Source organism: Macrosteles quadrilineatus, unplaced genomic scaffold (genome assembly GCF_028750875.1).
Source record: "Macrosteles quadrilineatus isolate MER2022 unplaced genomic scaffold, UCM_ALF_1.0 Scaffold_15__1_contigs__length_3749704, whole genome shotgun sequence".
NCBI classification, from domain to species: Eukaryota; Metazoa; Arthropoda; class Insecta; order Hemiptera; family Cicadellidae; genus Macrosteles; species Macrosteles quadrilineatus.
The window spans coordinates 2,707,619-2,729,696 of NW_026542608.1; the positions used below are offsets into that span (position 1 = coordinate 2,707,619).

The window sequence follows — 22,078 nt, forward strand, 5'->3', positions numbered from 1 at the left end:
GGATTTCTCTCGAGTGAGTCAATTGCTCACTTTTCTCACTAGTTGCACAAATAACTATTTTCTGCTAAAAATGTTTTCGGAATCTTATTGTAAGTTTTTAACCCCATATTGAGAGGACTTTTTCCTTTTTAGCGAATTTCCCATATAGGGAATAAGCTATTACCGTAGTACTCATGGTAAGACTTGGCCCCGGGACCAATTTAATTTTTTATTTTGAGGTCCCTGAGGCCAAAAATACCATCCGTTCAAATTCATATATATATATATACTAGTTGTTACCCACGGGCTTCACCCCGTTTGACTTCATAAGTATTAATAAAACTATTGATTGGTTAAGTTAAGCTTTTTTTTAAGATTTTATTAACCGATCAGCATTACATTGCTATACAGGTTAGGTATAATATAAGTAAGACAAAAATAACATTATTAATTACATTAACATAGGTAGAGGTCAGCTAGCTATGGCTAGCCCCTCAGGCTCTTATTGTCACTGTTTTAGCGGGTCGGACTGTAAAGGCACTGTCCACCTATGAAACACAAATGAAAAAAATGGTTATAATAAAACGTCTTGAGGCAATCTGGGTTTTAGTCGGAGTCTCTGGATTTCAGAAGGTTGGCCTGTGTTATAAAATCCAATGGTGCTGGTTAAAGGAAGTTTTGTAAATAATTTTGATGTAACTTTCTTGATGAAATCTTCTATAGGTTTTATTCCCAGTTCTAAATGTATTTGACGGGTTCGAAAATACCAGGGACATTTTAGAATTATCCTTAAAACTTTTTTTTTAATGTTTGAAGTTTACGAATCGAGCTTGATGAAGCAGTTCCCCATACTGAGCAGGCGTATAACAATAGTGGACGTAGAAGTGTTTTGTACAAAAGGGTTCCATTCTTCATAGACATACATGATTTTTTGTTGATTAAAGGAAACAATTTTGATAATCTGCCATAAACCAAATTTAATTTTTTATTGATATGAAATTTCCAATTTAACTTTCGGTCGAAGTATACACCTAAATATTTTATTGCTTGGTCAGGAGGGTTCCATGCAATCTGTTCACCTAGAATTTCTAAATTTGGAGGATCTAACGGTTTTCGGAGTGTAAAAATCTTCGCTTCACTCTTCATCGGATTTATGGCTATTCTCCATTTTGTGAACCATTCCACCAAATCGTTTAAGGAAATTTGAATGTTATTGGCCACAACTACGATGTCATGGTGTGTAGAGTAGAGTAGGGTGTTATCAGCAAACACGGCTGTTTGGACATGGTTTGACAATGGCAAATCAGAAGTGTAAATTTTATATAATAGAGGTGAAAGAATTGCGCCCTGTGGGACTCCGGCTTGAATTGGTCTGGCAGTTGATAGGGAGCCATCAATATTAACTGAAAACGTTCTGTCTTCAAGGAAGCTTTCAATGATTCTCTGTAGGTAGGAGGGGACTCCGAACTTTCTTAGTTTAAACAACAAACCGTCGTGCCAAACACGGTCAAAGGCCTGACTTACATCAAGAAAAACTGCAGCAGTATGACATTTTCTTTCAAATCCTTTAATGATGTCTTCAGAAACTCTTAAAAGTTGATGTGTCGTGGATTGGTGGGAGCGAAAACCAAACTGATGAGGAGGTATGAGGGAAGCACTATCTACGTAGAAGTCTAGGCGTTGTTTGATGATTTTTTCAAACAATTTAGACAATGTGGGGAGGAAGCTAATCGGGCGATAACTATTTACTTGCGATGCAGGTTTTCCAGGTTTATGGATGACAATTATGAGAGAATGTTTCCACATTCGCGGGAAGTATGATTTTGTGAGACAGGCATTGAACAGAGAAGCAAGGAAAGCAATTCCTTTTCGTGGTAGATTATGTAAAATAATGTTAGGTATTCCGTCGTGTCCAGGAGTTTTCTTGATTCTTAGCGACTTGATGAAGTTAGAGATTTCAGATGGAGAAGTATATTTAATTGGCCGTTCCACCGTGATAAGTGGGCAGGAATTAACTGTGGCAACATGAGCTGAAAATTCAGGGTCTTGAAATTCATCATTCGGACGAAATGAACGCTGATAGTAATCGGCTAAAACATTAGCTTTGTCCGTTTTGCTTTCATATACAACCATTGTTTATTAACACGTTCGCTACTGCAATAGTACGAAATTTTCCATTCACATGGACCAGCGACGCACATATGCACGATATGGGGTTTCCACCCATAGACTGCCGTCGAATATATGCGACGGCTAGTCACATTAAAACAGACTGCCGACGCATATTTGCGTCGGGGTTCTAATGTTATTAAAATGGTTATATCTTTGTAGTGGTCTATTTGAAGGCACTGAATTCCCTGCAGTGGTCTACAGAGATGTCTGACGCACAACTGCGTCGCTTGGTCTGTGGATATGATGATTGGTGACGTCATATTATACAGTAGTTGGAAAAACTGGTCTTTACTTTTCTGCATCACTGTATGTATGTATGCAGTATGTATGCTGCATTATCGTATGTAGCTTTTAGCTTTTATATTTGTTCAGTTATAAACTGTTCTTGAATAATCTGTTTATTTTTTTACTTACTTTCACCTTAAAACACAAAAAAATGAACTGTCGCATATATGCGACGTTTAGTCTATTTCAATAAAACTATGATAATTTTCCCTATTGTCTTCGCTGTAGACCGGGCGTCGCAAATATGCGACATTACAAAAGGTTATAAAAAATACAAAAAAAACAACAAGAATAATTTATTTACAAACACGATTGTAGCGTATTACAATGTAAATGATCACTGTTTTACAGGTTTTCGCCTGTGGTCTGTGTGTACTGTTATCCAAGTGACAACCGGTCTATGTGTAAGATTCAAATGTATACCTCGGTCTGTGGCAATGACCGCAGCGTCGCATATATACTTGTTAAACTCGCTTGTCGCTTGTTAAACTGGGTATTGGGGTGCGTTCTTTCAATATTCGTTTAGTTGTGAGCCATAAGGAGTTGTTGTCATCAGAGGACAGATTTGATACATATTTGTTATAAGATTTGTATCTGAATCGGTCTAATTCCCATTTGACTCGTCTAATGAGCTGATTATATCTTCTGCGAAAAGAAGGAGTTCTGTAGCGTTGCCATAATCTTCTATGTCTATTCTTCAAATTAATAAGGGACAGCCCAGACAGCACACTTTATCCCAGGGACATCCCATAGTAGTCCCATATGTCCTGAGAATGTCTCGGGATATGTGCGCTATCCTCAGGATATCCCGCAAAATCCCGGGACGAGTACGAAATCCACAGGATATCCTACAATATACCGTAATGTCCCGGGATTTGTAAGTTAACCTCAGGATATCCTGTAAAGTCCCGGGATATGTACGAATGCCATAGGATATCCCAGAATGTCCCATGACATCCCGGGACATGTACAAAATCCACTGGATATCCTGTAATGTCCCGTAATGTCCCGGTAACAAACTGAAGAAAAAAAATACTACCACTGATGAAATGTACAGTACAGTATATCTAAATTTAAATGTTCAACAAGGCCAATATATAATAATTTGGTTTTTTTCACTAGTGCTTTCAGAAACTTGGTTTCCATCTTCAGGCTGTGTTTACACTAGTATAAAAAGTAAATATTTACTTAATAAATTAATTTTAAACAAAGTTAAAACAGATGATTTAAAGGATATTGGAAAAATAAAAAATAATATTAGAAAAATTAATCTTTTGAATTTTGGATATGTTACAGTGTTGTTCTTGATGTAATTATTTTCAGTAATTCCGAATTTATAATTGGGCCGTCTTCATTATTTAACAAATAATTTTGGTCTGTTTTTTTTTTTCTAAAAATAAGATTCCCACGCATTAAGATGTTGAGGTTTTATAATTTATTTTAAAAGTTTAAGGTTTCCCAGATTAAAAATATGTCTTGTTAATACTATGGCTAGCAAGGGTTGACTTTACTTTACTGACATATTACTACCACTGAGTTCAGGAAAACTAGAGTTCTATCATAGTTGTGTGGAATGTGAATTTAATTCTAACTTTAAATTAATAAAACAACAAAAAACTAATTTTAATCATATAACAATCAATTATTACAGTGCTAATCTAATGGTGATTAAATAATATATATTCAAATACCAGTATCCTCTCCAACTACCAGAAAAACAATTCAACTACTTGAGGCCTAAACAGATTAACAGAATCATATATAGCATATACTGTAGTATCAAAAATATTTCAAGTATTGCGACCATTGCAACTGTTGGCTACTCTTTAACCACTTGAAAACACCCATAATCAACAAGCGCAGATAGCTCAGGAGGTAAGGTAAGAGGCTCACAAGGCGAAGGTACCAGGTTCGAAACCCGTCTGGGCCAAAAACTTTTTTCTCGTTTTTTTCTTCAAAATTTGTGTTTATTAACTATTTAATCAATTTACTAAACTTATAATTAAGCTTTTCATACTAAATCTATATTATTTTGTGTTTTTTATGTTCAGGCCCAGACCACACTTTATCCCAGGGACATCCCATAGTAGTCCCATATGTCCTGAGAATGTCCTGAGGACTACCCTGGGATGACCTCGGATGTCCCACGGATATGCGTGTGAGCTTATCCGTAGGACATCCCCGGGCGGGGACATTAGGCATTCCTGTGGATATCCTGTGATATCCCAAGTTGACCATAGGACCACTATGGGATATCTTGCATATCCTGTCGCAATATCCGTGGGATGTCCTGAGGAGAAAGTGTGCTGTCTGGGAGGATGTATCGAGGAATCGAGGAAAACAATTTGTTGGGTTTAAACTGACGAACCGTTGCTTGTTCTACTGAGAGACGAATGGAAGTGACAAACAAATCGATAGCCTCATCTATTTGGGTTTTATCTTTTAGTTGGCGAGGAAGGAGAAAATTTTCATGAAAGCATTCTTTAAACTTTTCCCAGTCGATTACTCCTTTAATAAGTTTTTCGTTTGGAAGTTCTATTTCAGGTGGTTCGTCAAATGAAAGAATGACTGGTAGATGATCGGAATCAAGGTCAATTAGTGGTGTCATGTGTGTTGGGCGAGGCATATTTCTAAACAATCCAATGTCTAAAATGTCTGGCCTGACATTGTGGTTAAATGAGTAATGAGTAGGCTCATTTGGGGCAACAATTGATACTCCGTAGGCAGTAGCAGCGGCTAAGAGTAGTCTTCCATTTGGATTTGTCTTCAGGCATCCCCAAGCTTCATGCTTACAGTTTAGATCGCCTAGTAAAATAGTAGGAGTATTATCTGGAAAGAGGTTTTCAATGTACGTTTTTGAAAACTTGTACCGTGGAGCATGATAAGCAGAATATAAAATAATATTATCGTTGTTTATTCTTATTTTTATGGCTGTAATTTCTAGGTTATTCATGTGAGGTAGATACAATGAGTGATGAGAAATGTTTCTTTTAACCGCAATGGCAACTCCGCCAGACGCTCTAGGCGCATCCCTGTCTGATCTGTAAACGAGATAACCTGGAATTTTAAATTTTTCCGTTGATATCAGATGGGTTTCTGTGATACAAGCAATGTCAATTTTATTTTGAGCTAGAAAAACAATAAATGAAGAACGCTTTTCCTTTAAACCATTCGCATTCCAATTAAGTATATTTAAGTTATTCACTGGGTGTAAATTATAATCCATTCTGGAAAATAGATGTTACTAACTGAGAGATGAACGATTTAATTTGAGGGAGGTAAGGTTTAACTAGAGATAATAGTGATTTTAAAATAGGGTGAAGAGAGTCGTGTTCTGAGTTTTCAGGTTCAGGATGGGGAGTTTGTGTTTCAGTACGTTTATGTTTCGATCCGTTTGTAACATTGGCATAAGTTTTGTGTGGGGTAGCAAAGTTTTCGCTTTGAGAACTTGCTGGAGGATTGCGGTTTTTGGTTGACAAAGCAGGAAAATGAGTACTACTAGAGTTGTATTGAACTTGATTATGGATGATTTCCGTTTGATTGGTTGTTGGTTGATTTCTTTTGCTGATTGCTCGTGTCTTAAGGCTGAGGTAGTAAGGGCAACCACGATAATTAGCTGTATGCGACTCATTACAGTTAACACACTGGACTGGATCTTTTCTCTTTTTAGGACAATCTGAAAATAAATGGTTTCCTGTACTGTACTGCATTGTGTTTCCTGTACATTTAACACAACGGGGATCAAGTTTGCAATGGTTTTTAGTGTGTCCATAGCGTTGACAGCGAATACACTGAGGGATGGATTTAGACTTTCGCTTTAGTTCAATCTGAATTTTTGAATGGAAAATAAATTCAAGGCCAAAAATGTCATTGCCAGAGTCGGAGTCCTCGAGCTCGATGGCACAAAGAGGTATTGGATATTTATTTTTGTTGTATAATCTAGTATCTTTAAGAACTGGCAGATTCATTCGTTTAAGTTCTGTGTGAATTTCTTCGTCAGAAAGGGAGATTGGGACGTTCCGCATTACGACATAGAGACATTTGTTTTCAGGAGAATTAAAAGAGTGATATTGTACTTTTAAATTGTCAAAATGTGCTGTTAGTGCATGGAAGTCATCGGATGAAGACACATTTATTTTGATGGTACTACCTTTGTTCACGGTAAAATAATTTTGCGTTAAGACTTTATCAAGATCTGCGATCAAAGCTTGATAATTGTTCGAGTCATGAAGAAAAATGGGTGGAATGCGAGATTTATCAGAAGAGTTAGGAGATTCGTCAGTTTCGTCATTGTCGGTAGTGGATGCTAAAGGGCTAAATCTGTTTTGTATTACTGTTTTGTATCGCTTCGTAGTGTGTTGGAAGTTGGAAGATGATGATTTAGCTTTCTTATTGGATACTAGTTGAAATTCACTTAATTCACCTTCTTGGTTGTTTTCTAGTTCCATGGTGCTAAATCTGATTGGTGTGATGAATTTGGGAGAAAAACTTTGTTTGGTGGTGCCGATGAGCAGGGCCTGATTAAGGCTCTAGTCGCCAGCAGTAGGCTGACATTTTTTTGCGCCCCCCCCCTCCACCCTACCACTAGCCCTCCTCTCTGCCACCACTTTCAAAATTTCAAAGTATGAATACTAATTCTGAATTCAAAAATTAAAAATTACCAAAGGCATTATACTACTATTCAGTTTATTTAAAAACAAAAGAAAGCTGATCATAAATTAATGCATGGTTTGATTAGGAACTTTTAAAACTGCAAATCTTTCGACTTTGATATAATATTTTTAATTCAAGAGCTAAACAATATGACATAGTCATAGGCACTATTAATTCTCGTTGAGTATAGATACAGAAGGCAAAGACATTGTTTAAACTAAGTTCACAGTACGACCTTATAAAGCTTCGTTTGCACTAGGGCGGCACAGCACGGACGGGCAGCCGTCACACAATTTTTTAACATTGATCATATGGTGGAAAATGCCGGCAGTTCCAGGGACGCCGGCAACGGACAACCTGCAATTTTTCGCCTTATGTTCAATGTTAAACAAATGCCATGATGGCCGCCAATCCGTGTCGTGCTGCACTAGTGCGAACGAGGCTTAAAATAGTAACAAATCGGTTGTTCAAGGAATGTAAAACTTTTTGATTTAAAATAATGTATTTATTTTACAGTTTATTAAACATATGATTGTAGTAAATCAAAAGTAGACCTAACCTAAAATATCAAAAAACCAAACAATAATATACATACTTTCTAAATTAACTGTTAATCACCTAGGCCTAAAACAATTTTATTAGGGCCTTTAGATGGGGCCTTTAAGCCCCCAGTCCCAACTTTAAGTCTTAGCTGTCTGGCACCCCCCCTACAACACTTGGCTGACTGGCGCCCTAGGCTCCAGTCTAATTAGCCTAATGGGTTATCAGGCCCTGCGATGAGTCGTCTAAAATATGATGCTTACCATTGTTGACTGTAGAGATATTTTGACTTGTTGATGCGTAGCTATGGTCTTCATGGTAGGTTAGAATTGGAGGTTTTAAGACAGAGTTCGTCCCGTTCATTTAATGTGTTAACTTATATGAAATGTATTGAAAGTCCGAAAGAAACACACAAAAAGTAACTAAAAATAGAAAAGAAACTCTTCAAAAGAAAATCAAAATTATTTTAAAAAGTAAAAATAGGGAGAGCAAAAAACAATAACAACCGTTATTATAACCGTATCATAAGTTAAGCTGAAATAAACAAATCAGAATACGTAATACAAACAATTAAATAATCTCACCTGATTTTAATAAGGTAGGCCTAATAAATTGAAAGAATAAGATGATACAATGAATACAGCTGAGGTATTTTTAACATTAGGTATATGGAAAGTTCCCTTTGGAAAGTAATTACGACCTTATAGGCCAATTTAAGAAATAATGGATAGTTTTGCGCAAGGTTTCTTGTCATGACGAACATTTTAAGTATATGGTTTATGGGGGTGTGACTTGTAGTTTTCTCAAAAGTTCATGGGTACTTATTTTGGCTTTATATCTTACTAATATTATAAATCTGAAAGTTTGTGTGTTTGTGTGTGTGTGTGTTGCTCAATCACGCATAAACTACTGGACGGATTGGGCTGCGAAATAGCCCGATTAACATTAAAGCATATTCTTATCTCAAAAATCCTTTCGGGCTCCGCCCCAGTGGCTCTGTAGTTCCCCATGTTAACCTTATGATTTTTCATATTTAAAAGGAATTAATGAATCTTAACAGCTGTTTCAATTAAACAAGTTGGTTCTGTTCTATGATGTTCAATAGCTTCAAAGTTACAAGGATTACCAACAGGGTGCAGCACTATTATTTTTTTTTTATTTATGACAACAGCTAATTTGCAACCAAAAGGTGAGTGAGCGTAGCGAACGAGCTAACCTGAAGGCAAGTGAGCGCAGCGAACGAGCTCCAACCTAAAGGTGAGTGAGCGTAGCGAACAAACTTCAACCAGGACGTGAATGAGCCATGCGAATACTTATGAAGTTAAACGGGGCAAAGCCCGCGGGTACAGCTAGTAGATATATATATATGTGTCCGTTAGCGCGATAACTCGAGCAAAATGATCCGATTTTGATGAAATTTGGTACAAACGTGTAAACCTACGTTTATTCGAACGAGTTTGCGAAGCCAACCATGGGAACAGGGGTTTATGGGGGGTTTTATGGAGTAAAAATGGGGTTTTTCCATTTTTGACCCTAAAAATAAAATAATTTTCAATTTCTTTTTATACTGTTTTGTAGAGCTTAAAAAAATAAATAATTTAGTATATTGAAGCGCTGTTGTATGCCTAACGGTCAGGGAGAAAATTCAAAAATAGTGTAATTTAAAATTCCCATGTTATTCTTATGGAGAAATTGAAAATTGTTGTAGTTTACTTATTAATGGATATATATTGATAAAATTTGGCAAATTTTTTTATTTCATCCTATACTATTGATGTATGGTCAAAAAACACTTTTTACCTTCCCCGTAGCAGCAAACCTAAGCACTCGTTAAATCTAATGTTATTTAAATAGGGAATAAATATGTCTTATTTATGGAAATATTTTAGTAAAAATGTAATCAGACAAGTTGAAATTCGCTTAGTCTACAGATTTGCTGCGGCGGGGGTATTTTAAAATTACCCGTATGCTTGAATTCGAGAAATTGCTAAGTATTACAGGCGTTATTTTAAAACTAATAACAGTCATAATTTCTGACGACTTTAAAAGATTCGAAAAGATTATGGAAATACTCAAGATGTACCAAACAGATCGATATAATCAAAATTTCTTGTGAATATCTTATAATTTTTCAAAAGCTCATCTTGTTTTTTAGTGTTTTCTACAAATAGCCTTACTAATAGCCGCATTAGGTTGTCCATAATAACAATTATAAATAATAAAAAAACATGATTTCTATTTCTTCTCCTTGGTGGTGTTCTATGACTTTCCTATGTTTACCATAGTTTGAAAATTGGCTCTTTCTATGATTACTAAGAAATGCAGCACAGTTTTAATTGAGTTTTCTTTTTAGTATATTAATTTATCCAGGCACCCTAGCTTTTTTCCAGTGTAATATTTACGCCAACCCAAATTCAAATTGTAAATATTTAATTTCAACCAAATCAGTAAATTTTTGTAGCAAACTGTTTGGTTAGCCAACTTATTGACTGTTTACAATTATCATATGTTCTTCTTCTCACTTTTAATTTTTGACAACGGCTGGAGTTTCATAACAATGTTTGTTTCCCATGTTAATCTTATGGAGAAATACAAAACTTTAAAGGGCCCCAGTGCCTCACTCTCTAATTATTTCCCTAAAAAGAAAGTTTCCTGCACAACTTCACGTTAAGCTCTTTCCAATGACACCAAAAACATGTAAATTGGTTCAGTAGTTTCGGAGGAGTAATTGTCACAAAAAACTTGCTTGCGTATTAAATAAGTAATAGATGAGTGGGGTATTGGAAAATGTCTTGTCTTCGGGTATCATATGACTGATTACTAAGATAATTGATGAATGAAATTGAATGAATAAGCTAAATAAAAATGTAAATCGTACCTTCTTTTTTGTAACATTTTATAAAACCAATAACAAAAAGGCAAATGTCACAGGTTTCATGAAATAAAACAAACACATCACTAGGATTTTAAACATTTTATATAAATTATGACATGAAACAATATTAGCCAGAGCAATGGTAACTGTTTGTTATTACAAACATGGAAGAAAGCAACATTAATGCAACAGAGACGGTCTAACCTATGACTAAATAATATCACATTCTGAACACATCAACTTACAGCTTTTAATCAGCTGACCAACAATGAAATACCAACCCGTCACTTGTACACTTCTTACTGTAATGCAAAGTCATTGTGTCTTTATAAGTAAAACTGCTCTGCAGCACTGCATCACTCACTTTCATTTTTCATGTAGGCCAACAAAATAGTTACAGAAGAATACAATTGTCAATATTACCCGAACAATACTTGATAGCATCCAAGTTAATGTTTGGCCTGGAGAGAGAATGTTTTTCAATCTCTCAGGACTACTTATACAGTAATTTTGTTCTTCTAACCAAGAATATATCATTGAGGAAACTAGACAATCCCTGTACCTGGCAAGTGAAAGTACAGTTGATACACCTTTTGTTATAACTCATGTTTGCTGTCAAGTATTTTGGTTTTTTAGGAAAGTACAAAAACTTAACTTGAATAAAAGCTTTAAAAGATCCTTAAATCTGAATAATTTAACAGGCATATAAATCTAGGCACATTTTAATAATAGTATTAACAAAACAATAATAGTGATACTATTAAATTGATTGTGATTCCTTAAGAATGTCACAAATAATTCTCTATGCTTTGCCATTTTTATTAAGACATTTCAATGAAGATATCCCCTTATTAGTCAATGAAATCTTAGTAATATGTTTATTGTTTATAGTATATTTTGTTGAAATAGAACAGTTAAATGTACGGTATTTTCAAAATTCAGGTGTAAGGTAGTCGAGTAAGTAGTGAATTAATAAGCTTAACAATCCATAGCTCATTTTTATGTCCTTCAATTTGTATAGAAAATTTAACAACTAAACTCCAAAAAACTTCAGTAAGATATGAATTTGCACAAAAATAGTATCAGTTTCTTCCATTCTAGTACGCTACATCAACCTGTGATATATAAAGCCTCATGTTATCGGAAACAGAAACATACATTGAATACTATTAAACACTATAACACATCACTTGTGTCACTCTCTCCAAGGAATAATTGGCTACAAATTATGGAGGTATTAAAACAATTCAGATATTGTTGTTGCAGTCATACACTGAAAATCAATCCCTTATCAGTATATGAGATAGTTTCTTGATTTACTAACAAAAATATTCAAATTTATGTTTTAAAATTGCATTAGTATTTAAAATGACAATTAATGTATAGTAGGCTATAGTTCTTTGTTGTATAGTTCTTTTGTCTCAAGGTGTGTTTACTATAGCAGGCATAGTTAGTTGTATCAGGGCTTTAATCGGAGGGAATTGTAAAAAGAGAATTTTTGATGCAAAATATCACACAGTCAAAATCTCAATTGATAAACATTCATTTGTCAATCTTTAAGGAATTACAGATAAATGTAATGTTTCCATACCATTACCTTAAGCTGATTTACAACCGTCTAAACAGCAAGTTAATCAATCACCTTTCTATAACATATAATATTATATATGTACATATATAACAAATAACAATGCATTCTTATGGTACAAATAACACTAAAATAGCTGGCGCAGCTAAATACCAAATTGAATTCTTCACATAGTGACTGGTAAATGTTAGCCTATGTACAAAATACTATAATGTACATCCATCATAAAACCATAATAGGCTACATGTTATTAATAATAGCTTAATGTGATTCATACAAAAATATTTAAACAAAATAAATATAATCTACCACTCTGTTGTTCGATGAAAGAGTTTCAGTTTACTAACTATGTAATACAAGTGGAGAGAAGGCAAATGCTGTGTGATATTCTTTTTGTTTCATAAACTGCATTAATTAAATTCAAACTGTGAAAAAAAACTTTATTTTAAATCAACTTAGGTACATTTGTTATTGGTAATTTAACCAGTTACTTTAAATCATGTATCTAAAAGAAACAGTAAAATTGATCAGTATTATGAATAATTGTTTTAGAAAATTAGGGATGTGTCGATTCATGATACCGATTCTCGAACCACCAATACTTGGACGTTGCTATCGGTATCTAGAATCGATTTTCAAAAGACGATTCCGATATGATACCCGACACGCCCGCGCAATCAGAAAATTACCGCGAAGGTGCAAGACAAAGACAATGTTTCCGTGACCACGTGAGATGACGAAGACATCTAGACGGCCGCGGCAAATGTTCACGAGTTTTACTTGACTGCAGGGTACGATTTTTCAGCGGTCGCAGAAGATGAAGATGACGTTTCCATGATCGCAGGAGTCAATGATGGTGTCTACACGACCGTGGAACGTTCATGATTTCGCCGCGATCGCGGAAGACGAACATCCCGTTTCTGTGACTGCGAAAGACGACGATGATGATGATGTTTCCGTGACAGCAAGAGTCAATGACGATCTTTACACGGCCACGGGTGATGTTAAATTATTTTGCCGCGAATGAAAGACGATGATGACGTTTTTGTGACCGCGGGAGTTGATGATGATGTCCACACGGCTGCAGGAGGTGTTCATGATTTTTCAGCGACCACAAATACGTGATGATGTGTCCGTAATTGAGGAAGATATTTTGGATTTTGCAGTGATGCCAAAGATGGAGATGATGTCTCCACGACCGCTGGCGATGATATTACATCGAGTTTGGCTTGACTGAAAATGACAGACTAGCACACCTCTATAATATCATTTTATTTTTGTTTCATAAACTGCATTAATTAAATTCAAACTGTGAAAAAAACTTTATTTTAAACCAATTTACATTTGTTTATATTTGTTTACTGTTAGATCTTCATTTATCCATATAGTACTTTTTAATTTGTTAAGGGTTTGACAAATTGGCTAGTTGGAATATATCATTGCTGCATAGATTTTTCTTTACTTGAAAAACACCCCATTACCACAAAAATACTTCATGGAGGGACATAAAAACAGGAGTTGGTGTAGTATAACCAATCCATTCAGAAAATTTGGTATAAAGCAAAAAATGGGATCGGTATCGAGAATTGATACATTTTGGTATCGACACATCACTATAGAAAATATACTTGTAATAATTAATGATAAACTTAACTTTCTACTGAGTTTTAGTAGCCAATACAGATACCATTCAAGAGGAATTACTTAAAAAAATCAAAGTTAGCAATGCAGAGATTAGGCAAAATCAACTTGTTTCAATACAACACTATTGAAATAGGCTTAACATAAATTCAATCATAATGATACACAACTTTTAGTTAGTGCACAATTTCTTAATAAACTTAAATGTATATATTGTCTTTATACTTGGTTTGCAGCCTATGTGTTTGGAACTATAAGAGGAAACTCATCTAATCATATAATATGCAGTAGTATTATAACAAATGTTTGAGCAAATATTTGCTTATCCAACATTATAAACCCTCAGAAGTTAAGAAAACAACAATTACAAAACTCACCATCATATTCCCATATATATATATATATATATATATATATATATATATATATATATATATATATATTGATTGACCCGGTATTTCATTATTGAAACGTTAAAATATTATTTCATTCGATCAAACAGTAGTCTAAAAACTTTACCAACCAACAACAGCTTTAGTAACGTTACTTATACTTAAACAAGAAATAATATTTTCAGTTCACAAAATAATTATCTTTCCTAAAGCTAAGAAATAGTTTTAGGCTTAAGTTGATTTCCAAAACAAGTAAAACGCCTGACATTACTCCATTGAATATTAATGCAATATACATGATATGTATAAAAATAATGTTGTTTTTTAACTAGTAGTGTCTACATATATTAGGCCAAATCAAAAACTAGTATTTTTTTTACCATGGTGTATTTTCCTTAGGCTTTACTACCTATTAATCTAAAATATGCTTAAACATAATAAAAATCCTAAAGGTACTAAATGAATTAGTTTATTACGTTTGATAGAAACCGCAAGTTTAACACATTCACTATCGGCTGATACATCAATGAAGGGTAAGCCCCCTGGTATAACCTTTTAATGGATGGAACAAAAAAGTTAGGTGTTATTAACTATGTTACATACCAATTATACAAACTAGGAGTACGCTCTGAAGTCACGTATGAGAATGAACGAAGACCATTCCATTCATACAAACAATTTGTTAACAGTAACCATATTCATATCAGCTGATTAAGCAGGATGGTTTATAGCAAGGAAACCTTGTTAAATCTCTAATTGGTTCTAAAATTTGGATGAATTGAGTGATTATGATTACTTTATTTTTTTTTTTTATAACAGATCCATTCAATTTTGATTTACCAAAACTGATAACCAGTGTGTCCAATTAAAAATACACAGTTCTATTAATAAAAAAAAAACATTATAAATGGTTAACAAATTAAAGGCCAATCGAGTGTGCTCTTTGTACATGATGAATTATGTGGTAATCTGGCTCGGTAACATAGTTTGGTAAGATAAGGACATTGTTATCTGTTGGTCAGAAAAGGAGCCATGCAATAATCCCTTCAGACCAATTAACATCTACCAACTGACTGTTGTAGCAATCATGAGAACAAAAGATGGTAAGTTTTAATCAGGCTTTATAGATTCAGTGACTATATTAATTGAGCAGCTTTCACTAACATTATGACTACTGTATGAATGTACACATCTAGAAACAACCACAGCAACTGTGGCTCACTCACAACATTAGATCCTTAAAAGTAATACTATGAATACAATGTTAATACTACTATTGAAACCTGATAATTAAGCATGGTTGTGAAAACTACTGTACCGGTAGTCCAGAAGTTAAATCATCATTTATTTTTTGTAGAAAAATAGCCAAGACACTGTGTTGATGAGCCAAGATAGATAGCTTATGTCAAAGAGGAGAATATATTACAAGTATCTTCCATAAGGGATTATAAAAATAATATTCTTTATAATAAGTGGTTTTATGTACTAGCATAAGACACTACATTAGTGTTAATTACCACACAACAATATAAAAACTTGGTTTTAAAGCAGAGTCCATTCACAACTAGCAAAAATATTGTAACTCATATGGTAGTAGTAATAAGTTATTACATATTCAAATCTGTATCTAAAACCATAGACAAATAGAATTAAATATAGACCATCAGCAGTGCTGCGGTTAGCATATGTTTTGGCATTCACCACTGCGAGCGCCGTGTAGTTACGTACCTTGTGCGTCGCAACTACACGGCGCTCGCAGCGGTGAACGCCAGAACTTACACTAACCGCAGCACTGCTGACTGCCTATACTTAGTTCTTTTTGTCTATGCTAAAACTAACAAAGCAAATAGCAAGGTTTTGAAAAATATAACAACTGTAGTTTTAAGTGCATTTAAAACTGTATTTATGTTACAAATATTGTGCTCTTATTGATTTAAGGCTCTTCCATATCTCAAACAGGTTAGTCATTCGGCTAGTTACAGCACCTACCACAATGCAATCTTGAATTGTTCTCAAAGCAATCTTTAAAATATATTCTATTACATACAACACATAGTAAAATGCTTTGATTAAGGCTTTACTATCTATCAGTTTTATATAATGACTGAAAAGAATTAAAATTAAACCTATTTGGGAATAACAGCAAAAATTATGTGAAATAAAGTATATTTCATCACTATGGTGTAAAGTGACTCTTTTTGAACCGAGCTGTTTAATGACCGAGCGAATCTGAAATCGGGAAATGAGGGAGGGTTGAAAAGACACTTTTTGTGTGATGAACTGTATTTTTTTCATAGGGTATTTGAAAAACAAAGTTAGGAAACAAAAATACTTTTTATGTAAATATAACATCTCAAGGTAATAATAAAAGGTCGGCATAGGTTGAGTTTATGGGGATATTTAGGTTATTTAATTACAACTGAAACCACAAAATCCGTTTCCGTTGGCGTTTCCTTCCCAATAGCTGCCCTGTCTTTACATTTTGTATACAGTATTTTTAAAGGATGAAATGCATTTTCAATTATTACAGACTGTAAATTTACTTTTTATAAATTGTGTAATTATTACACATTGTGAGTTATGTAGCATTCAATAAGAGTTATATTGTACGTAAATACATCAAGAAAAAATTACAACAATTATTAAAAAATTACAGGACTAATATTATAATAAGTATAATTTGTTTTAAAGATTAACTATCCAACTAAAACTATGCAATATTTTAACTTATAACTAAAAGTAATTATATCATAATATTGTACAAATGCTTTCAGCTTTTGGTCAAGACATAAAAAACATCAACACAACTCAATTGAGGTGAATATCTTAGAGTACTGTAATTGTTATATCATTGACTAAGGATACCAAAGAAAGATTTATATTGTTTTATAAGATCTGATGGGAATGTGTTATCTCATCTCTTCCAATAACACTAATGTTTGCATTGATTACTAATTAAAGTAGAGTGCCAAAGGATGGGCAATCCTTATGTAAGTGTAAGGGGAGTCACAGTAGGTATCAAACATCAGGTATGCATGAGAAGTTTGTTTTAGTATCCTTAGTGAATGTTTACACTTGCACAGTAGAACAACACACTCATAAGCAAACAATGAACACCCAAACACACAAACATTTAACATAGGGATTATTTATATTCACGAAAACCATCACAGAAAGTTAAAAAGGCAAGGAACTAAAGGCATACACATGAAATCGTTAAATACCACAAGGCAACCTATACAATCCCACAAATAATTGTATTAAATCAGCGTAAGTAATCCAAGTTAAAACTTATTGAATTGAATAATGTGTTGACTATAATGAATATTTGAAGAATATAAATTTTAAAAGAAGCATTTAACCTTTGCATCATCTCTCAAATAATGAGCACTTGGTCATGAACATTAAAAAAGGTACAAATTTTAAGTTTTAAAATGATTAAATTTTGATCCTTTTTATTGTAAGTTGCTCTCAGAATAACTTGTGATATGAAACGATTTCTCTACAGAAATTACAATGTATGAAAAAAAATCTGTTTGTAAATTATATACAAAACCTTGAAATTTTGTACACGTCAATATCTAGGCATAAATAATTTTGTTTTACAATACAAATGTAAAACAACCAAAAATCAACAAGTATTCCATAAAAATATATAGATATCTATATGTAAGATCTATTTTCCTGAAAAAACCATTACAAATATTTAACTTAAAATAACAATTAATTCATAATCATAATGAAAAATAAGTGTATAAATAAATCCTTTAAAGGTCATCCAAACCTCCATTGGCTGTGCCTTGCTTCACTTTGTCCAATACTTTGTTGACAAACTCTGTTGTGTGTCCAGCCACCTTCACTTCTGTAAAACATAAAGATAACATAAGATAATGGTTCTTAAGCCGAATGGTGTAAGATTGTGTGCCGATTTTAAGGTAACACTAAACCCTGTGTTGCAAACAGAACCACAACCAGAAGATATTTTTGCCTCGTTAGGATGCACATAATTTCAGTAATTGACCTCACTAATGACTATCAGCAGTTAGCAGTAGCAGAGGAGTCACAACACAACCCTTGTTAACAATGGAGTAAATGAGAGCAAGTGTACATTTATACAGCCTAGGGTTGAGTATTTAGGCTATGTGACCCAAGGGAATCAACCCTCAGAAAAGCAAGGAATTGTTTCAGCTATTCAAAATGCACCAGAACCATGTATAAGGGATGAGTTATGGGCCTACATTGGTTTGACTAATTACAAAAGAAAGCTTATTTACAATTAGTTCTCGAAATCAGTAGTTTTTATGAGCTTTTGAAGAAAGATCTCCCCTAGAAGTGGACCGCAGAGTGTTCATGCACTTTTAATGAAAGTAAATTGTTGGTTTTGGACTACAATATTTTGGTACATTATGATGTGTCTAAGCCACTTGTTTTAACTGTGATGCTAGCCCTAGGGGAGTGTCAGCCATTCTGTCTCATGTTATTGATGGAGAAGGGTGGCCTATAGCTTTTGCATCCACAACTCTTAGCACTAGTGAGAAATATTATTCCCAGCTAAGCTACACAAAGAAGCCTTGGCATTGATATTTGGTCTCAAGAAATTCCACAAATATATTTATGGGGGTAAGAACTGTGTGTTACAGACAGATCACACGCTTATAGTGGCTATTTTTGGATCAAGCCGTGGTGTGCTTAGCCTAGCTGCAGCAAGACTTGAGATGTGCTCTCATTCTGGCAGCATACAATTGTGAAGTTAAATTTTGAAAAGAAGCTAACTTACATCTAGCTGATGCGTTATCACGCCTACAGATACAAAAGGATGAATTCTTGGAGTTGGAGGATAACTATATTTCACATGTGGAGTCTTGTGTATAAGTAATCAATTTCTGCAGTTCGAGTGACGATTCCCCAATTACGTCCTTGGACGTAGGAAGATTGGCAGAAAAAGATCCATTGTACACAGCAAGGAATTTTTCCAACTGCTCTAAAGACCGCCAAAATATACCCAAAATATAAAAAAGGGCCACGAAGTGAACCTAGCAGCTATCGGCCAATATCCCTGATCCCAACATTCTCAAAAATAATTGAAAAAATTGTACTTGCTAGACTCCTAAGCCATCTCGAACGGCATAGCCTACTCACGAATAAACAGCACGGATTCCTCAGGGGTAGATCTACAACAACAGCCCTGATACAGTTGACAGAACATGTCATAGACCAATTGGAGGAAGGATGCTCAGTGACCAGCCTGTTTCTTGACTTTAGCAAAGCCTTTGTTTGTCTCAATCACGACCAGCTACTACAAAAACTAAGAGCCCTAGGAGTAGGAGGTAAAGAAGCAGAATGGTTTAAATGCTATCTCAAGGGAAGAAAGCAACTGGTAGAAATAAATCACACCCAAAATAACATAAACTACAAAATCCAATCTCCAACAACTGGTGTAAAAAGAGGGGTTCCACAAGGATCTGTACTGGGACCAGTGCTCTTCCTCCTCCTCACTAATGACATGCCAAACTGCATGGATGATGCCTGCTCCACTATAATGTATGCAGACGATACTGTGCTTACCATCTCTGATAAAGCTACTGAAATGCTTGAGACAAACATGATTGCATGCCTCAACCAAGCTAAACACTACTGTATAAACAATGATCTGGTCTTAAATGAAAACAAAACAGTACAAATTATTTTTAACACAAAAAATAAAAGTACAAACTTAGCACCTCTCCCCGTGCAAGCAAGCAAGCAGGAAGCAAGCAACATAACCAAATATCTAGGTATCACAATTGACTCAAAACTGTCATGGAAGCAACACATCGACCAACTTGGCAAGAAACTCTCATCAGGTACCCGCGTAATTCGAAGACTCAAACAAATATGTGGCCTGGAGATAGCTAAAGTTGCCTACTTTGCTCTTTTCGAAGCCCTCTTAAGATATGGAATAGTGACATGGGGAGGAACATCAGCATCCAATATGGAAAAGATTCTTACTCTACAAAAAAGAGCAATCAGATGCCTAGCAGGACTACACTACCAAGAAAGCAGCCGGGAATCTTTTAAACAACTAAAAATCCTCACAGCAACCTCACTCTACATTCGGGAAACCATTCTGCATGCAGTCACCTCACAACAGTTAAGACATCATGAACTACATACATACAACACAAGACATGCCACAAATTTCACCCTCCCACTACACCGCCTAACGCTTTTCGAGAAGAAACCTTCATACAAAGGAGCGCTCTTCTTCAACCACCTACCCGACCATCTAAGACGCCAGCCACCCCAACGTTTCAAGAACCAGCTAACGGAATGGCTCCAAGGAAGACCCTACTACTCAGAATCAGAATTCCTGAACACCTGACACAGCGCCGCCGCCGACGAGAGCTCTCTCTGGGCATCAAAATGTTAACTTTGTGTTATCACATTTATAAAAAAAAAAAAAAAAAAATCTTGAGCATTGTATAACTTTGACAATCTAAAATCTTTTGTTTTGACGCATGTACTATTCTCCCACGAATGTGTAAATAAAGCACATTGTCTATTGTCTATTGTTGTCGAGGGTTCAGGATTTAGTTCTTCACGGCTACTGGGGAATTCAAAATCCTATGTTGCTTCTTTTTCAGAGGAGAAGATATGAGTTATCTGTGGACAAGAATTGTATCTTGTGGGGAGGTCGGGTGGTGATTCCTAAGATGTTGAGGGAGATATCCAGACGCTCCATGACCAGCATCCTGGTTTGTAGGAAGTTGTTGGCCAGCAGCTACGTGTGGTGACAGGAATTGAAAAATTCATTGAGGTGACAGTTTCGTCTTGTTATGTATGTCAAGGCACAAGAAATTACAGTCCAAAGGTTCTATTGCAGCAATGGCCACTAGCCATTGGCTCAGAGAGATGGCTCTGAGTTCACATTAATTTTGCAGAAGATCCCACGTCAAGACAGCAGATGCTTACCCTGGTCGATAATTACTCAAAGTGGATCGAGGCTTTTTTGACGAGCTCTACATCTACTGCCAAGACTAAAGAGAAAATCCGGACTTTGTTTGCGAGCTATGGTGTGCCAAAAGAATTGGTCTCTGATAATGGTACCTTGTTCACTAGCCTTGAGTTTTGTGAATTTCTTACGAAGAATACAATGGAGTCAAATTCAAACCGTACCCGCCCTATCACCCGACATCCAACAGAGCCGCTGAGCGTTCGGTGCAGGAAGTCGAGAAAAGTCTGCTACGCCAGGTGTCGAGCAAGAAGCTTAATCAGCCTACTTCTTTACAGGACAAGCTAGATAATTTTCAGTTTTCTTATCACAACATCCCAACTGCAGTGACAGGCGTGAGTCCCTTATGACTATATATGAAATTGACCTTATATGAAATTGTATACTGAACGGTTCTTACACTAGAAGTCTAGAACCAAATTAACAATGCTGAAACCAAATTTACTAGATGAGGCTAGGAAGCAACATGAATTGCAAAAATGGGCCTACGATAGTCATAGTAGCAATAGGTTCTTTAGTGAAAGCCTGTATTAATAAAGACTGATAGGCAGGAAAAAGTTTCTTGGGTTTCCTGCCAAATTGTGCGATGTTAAATCCCAGTTAAACAAGACAAGATTACATAAGACAAGATTTACAAGATAGTTAAACCTATCTTGTAAACGTCATGGGCAAGACGAGATTTTGTCATGCTGATCATCTCAGACCAATTCAGGTGGAAGAAAATGATATTTTTGTTAGAGGGAGGAATCAAATCAAATCAAATCAATCTTTATTCATAATGTGTACATGAGTAATCATACAACAGAATAGTGTCATTTCCCTATAGCTAACAGGGCTTATAACTACTTTATCTTACTAATATTATAAATCTGAAAGTTTGTGAGTTTGTGTGTGTGTGTGTTGCTCAATCACGCATAAACTACTGGATGGATTGGGCTGAAATTTGGCATGATGATAGCTCA

At 35.0% G+C, this 22,078-nt stretch overlaps 1 protein-coding gene across 1 annotated transcript in view; it reads right to left on the bottom strand.

Moving 5' to 3' along the window:
* Positions 1 to 15,889: 15,889 nt before the first annotated feature.
* Positions 15,890 to 22,078, bottom strand: part of LOC129005093 (protein CREBRF homolog) — a 103,171-nt gene continuing 96,982 nt past the window's right edge. The window contains exon 8 of the mRNA XM_054433888.1: positions 15,890 to 17,987. Within this exon, the coding sequence (XP_054289863.1) occupies positions 17,893 to 17,987 (95 nt within the window). The 3' untranslated portion in view covers positions 15,890 to 17,892. The remainder of the gene's footprint in view (positions 17,988 to 22,078) is intronic.